Raw genomic sequence first — 2,250 nt, 5'->3', positions numbered from 1 at the left:
GCTGATCTCGTGAAGCAATCTGCCCTAATTTCGAGCACTCGAAATAAGGCCTCGAGCACTCGAAAATTGGCCAGAATGCCCTATGCTTGGTTTGCTCCGCCCGGACCTACTTTGGTAAAATGGCCATAACTTTGTGCTCCAAACTCCGAATGATGAACCGTTTAAAGATTTGGAAAGATAATTCAGAGCTCTAAAAACTTTTTGTTTTCATGGAGAACCAATTCTCAAGTCTAGTTGGTCGAAATTGAAGAACAAGGCAGACTTTCATTGCTGCCAGGCAGTTCTAAGCACCTCTAATAAGAAGATCATAACTCTCTGCTCTGAACTCCGAATGACGAACCGCTTGAAGATTTGGAGAGCTGATTCAGAGCTCTAAATCTTTCATATATGATGGAAGTCCAGTTCTTGAGTTTTCTAGGTCGAAAATGGCGACAAAAGTCAGGTTCCACTGTTGCCAAGCTTTAGCGTTGTGCCTTTCTTATCCAAAATTACAACAAAACTTCAACCTTGCTTCTTTTTGGCCAATGAACCTGAAAATGCATAAAAACATGGAAATGGAGATAATCTACATAAATAATCAAAAGATGGACTTAACTAATGCAATTTAGGGCGCTTGAATATATAATATTCGGCGCAATGTTGATGTAAATGAAGATGTGAATGGTGATGTGGATGAAGATGTGAATACTCATATGGATGAAGAGTTGAATGGTGGCATGGGTCAATACTCAAATATTGAATCCGTATATTCACTATGTGATGAGTTGGAAAGCTTATGCAGATCATCCTCTGAAGAAGATAGCAGTGACAGTGAAGTGGATATGGTTCCAAGAAGGCATAAATTTAGGAATAATGTCATAGAACTCGGCAACAATTTTTTTTCACCTGAAGCATTTAAAGTGGCCTTAAGGGATGACGCTATTAAAAGAAAGTATGCTATTAGGTTTGTGAAGAATGAAGGGAATAGAGTTACTGCTACATGTTCAAAAATTTGTGGGTGGAGAATTCATCTATTAATTAACTCAGAGGATGGTAGCTTCCAAATAAAGACTTTTAACTCAAAACATACTTGCAGTTACAACAAGCTTAATAGTTAAGTATCAGCCAGTTATTTGGCAGCCAAATACATGGACACAATTAGGGATGAACCCACATGGAAACCATCTGCAATGAAGAAGGCAGTTTTAAGATATTTGGATGTTAATGTTTCCAAATACAAGGTTTATAGGGCAAGAAAGAAGGCTAGATTACACATTGATGGTGACCATGGACTGCAATTCTCAAGGACTAGAGATTACTGCCAACTCATTTAGACCACCAATCTTGGTAGTATTGCAGTGACTACTGTTGATAGACCAACACTTGATGACCCTGCCAGATTTGAAGGGCTATTTGTTTGCTTTGAAGCAATGAAGAGAGGTTTCTTGGAAGGATGTAGGCCATTCATTGGATTTGATGGTTGCTTCTTGAAGGGTCCTTACAAAGGGCAGTTGTTAAGTGTAATTGGCAAGGATGGAGACAATGGAATATTTCCTATAGCCATAGGTGTGGTTAGGTCTGAAATAAAACAATCATGGGAATGGTTTTTAAACCAACTAGAAAGTGCTTTGGGTCCTCTAAACAGATTTACATTTATGTCCGACAGGCAAAAGGTAAAAATGTTTAAATAATTTATTTTATGTCATTTATTTTACATTTATGAACTTTTTATATTAATATTTTCTTTATTGTTGGTTAACAGGGTTTAGTTGAAATCTTTGAAGACAAGTTGCATAGCACTTACCAAAGATTTTGTGTGAAGCATATGTATGAGAATTTTAAGAAGAAGTTTAAGGGTACGAAGTTGAGGGATGAGATGTGGAATGCAACACGTGCTTTGACTAAAGATACATTTAAGCATCACATGCATCTCATAAGTCAGATTGATAAGGAAGCCCATGAATGACTGTCAAAGGTGCCAGCTAGGTTATGGTCAAGGTCTAGGTTTAATGATAATTCAAGATGTGATTTGCTTGTTAACAACCTTTGTGAGACTTGGAATGACAACATTGGTGATGCTAGGGATAAGCCATTAATTACTATATTGGAGTGGATTAGAGGGTACTTGATGTATCGATTTCAATCGAAAAGGGAATGGATTCAAACCCAGAAGGGGTTGTTGTGCCTTACAATTGCTGACAAATTGACCAAGCTAATGGATGATTCAAGGCATTGCGCTATAAAGAAAGCATGTGATGATATATATGAAGT

At 37.5% G+C, this 2,250-nt stretch overlaps 1 protein-coding gene across 1 annotated transcript; it reads left to right on the top strand.

Annotated features, from left to right (window-relative positions):
* Positions 1-692: 692 nt before the first annotated feature.
* Positions 693-1,945, top strand: LOC132301784 (uncharacterized). The gene is made up of 4 exons (XM_059799011.1): positions 693-1,032; positions 1,120-1,220; positions 1,314-1,652; positions 1,742-1,945. Exons 1-4 carry the CDS (start codon positions 693-695, stop codon positions 1,943-1,945), a joined length of 984 nt encoding a protein of 327 aa, XP_059654994.1.
* The last annotated feature ends 305 nt before the right edge of the window (positions 1,946-2,250 follow it).

This window comes from Cornus florida, unplaced genomic scaffold (genome assembly GCF_030987335.1).
Source record: "Cornus florida cultivar Cherokee Brave unplaced genomic scaffold, ASM3098733v1 CherokeeBrave_3.0.0_Hap2_Chr03, whole genome shotgun sequence".
NCBI classification, from domain to species: domain Eukaryota; kingdom Viridiplantae; phylum Streptophyta; class Magnoliopsida; order Cornales; family Cornaceae; genus Cornus; species Cornus florida.
This window is presented reverse-complemented; position numbering and strand designations above follow the sequence as displayed.

Coding starts and splice junctions, on each gene's coding strand:
- LOC132301784 (XM_059799011.1), top strand. CDS start 693: ATGGATGAAGAGTTGAATGGTGGCATGGGTCAATACTCAAATATTGAA. Junction 1,221..1,313: donor TTAATGTTTCCAAATACAAG/GTTTATAGGGCA, acceptor CAACTCATTTAG/ACCACCAATCTTGGTAGTAT. Junction 1,653..1,741: donor TTATGTCCGACAGGCAAAAG/GTAAAAATGTTT, acceptor GTTGGTTAACAG/GGTTTAGTTGAAATCTTTGA.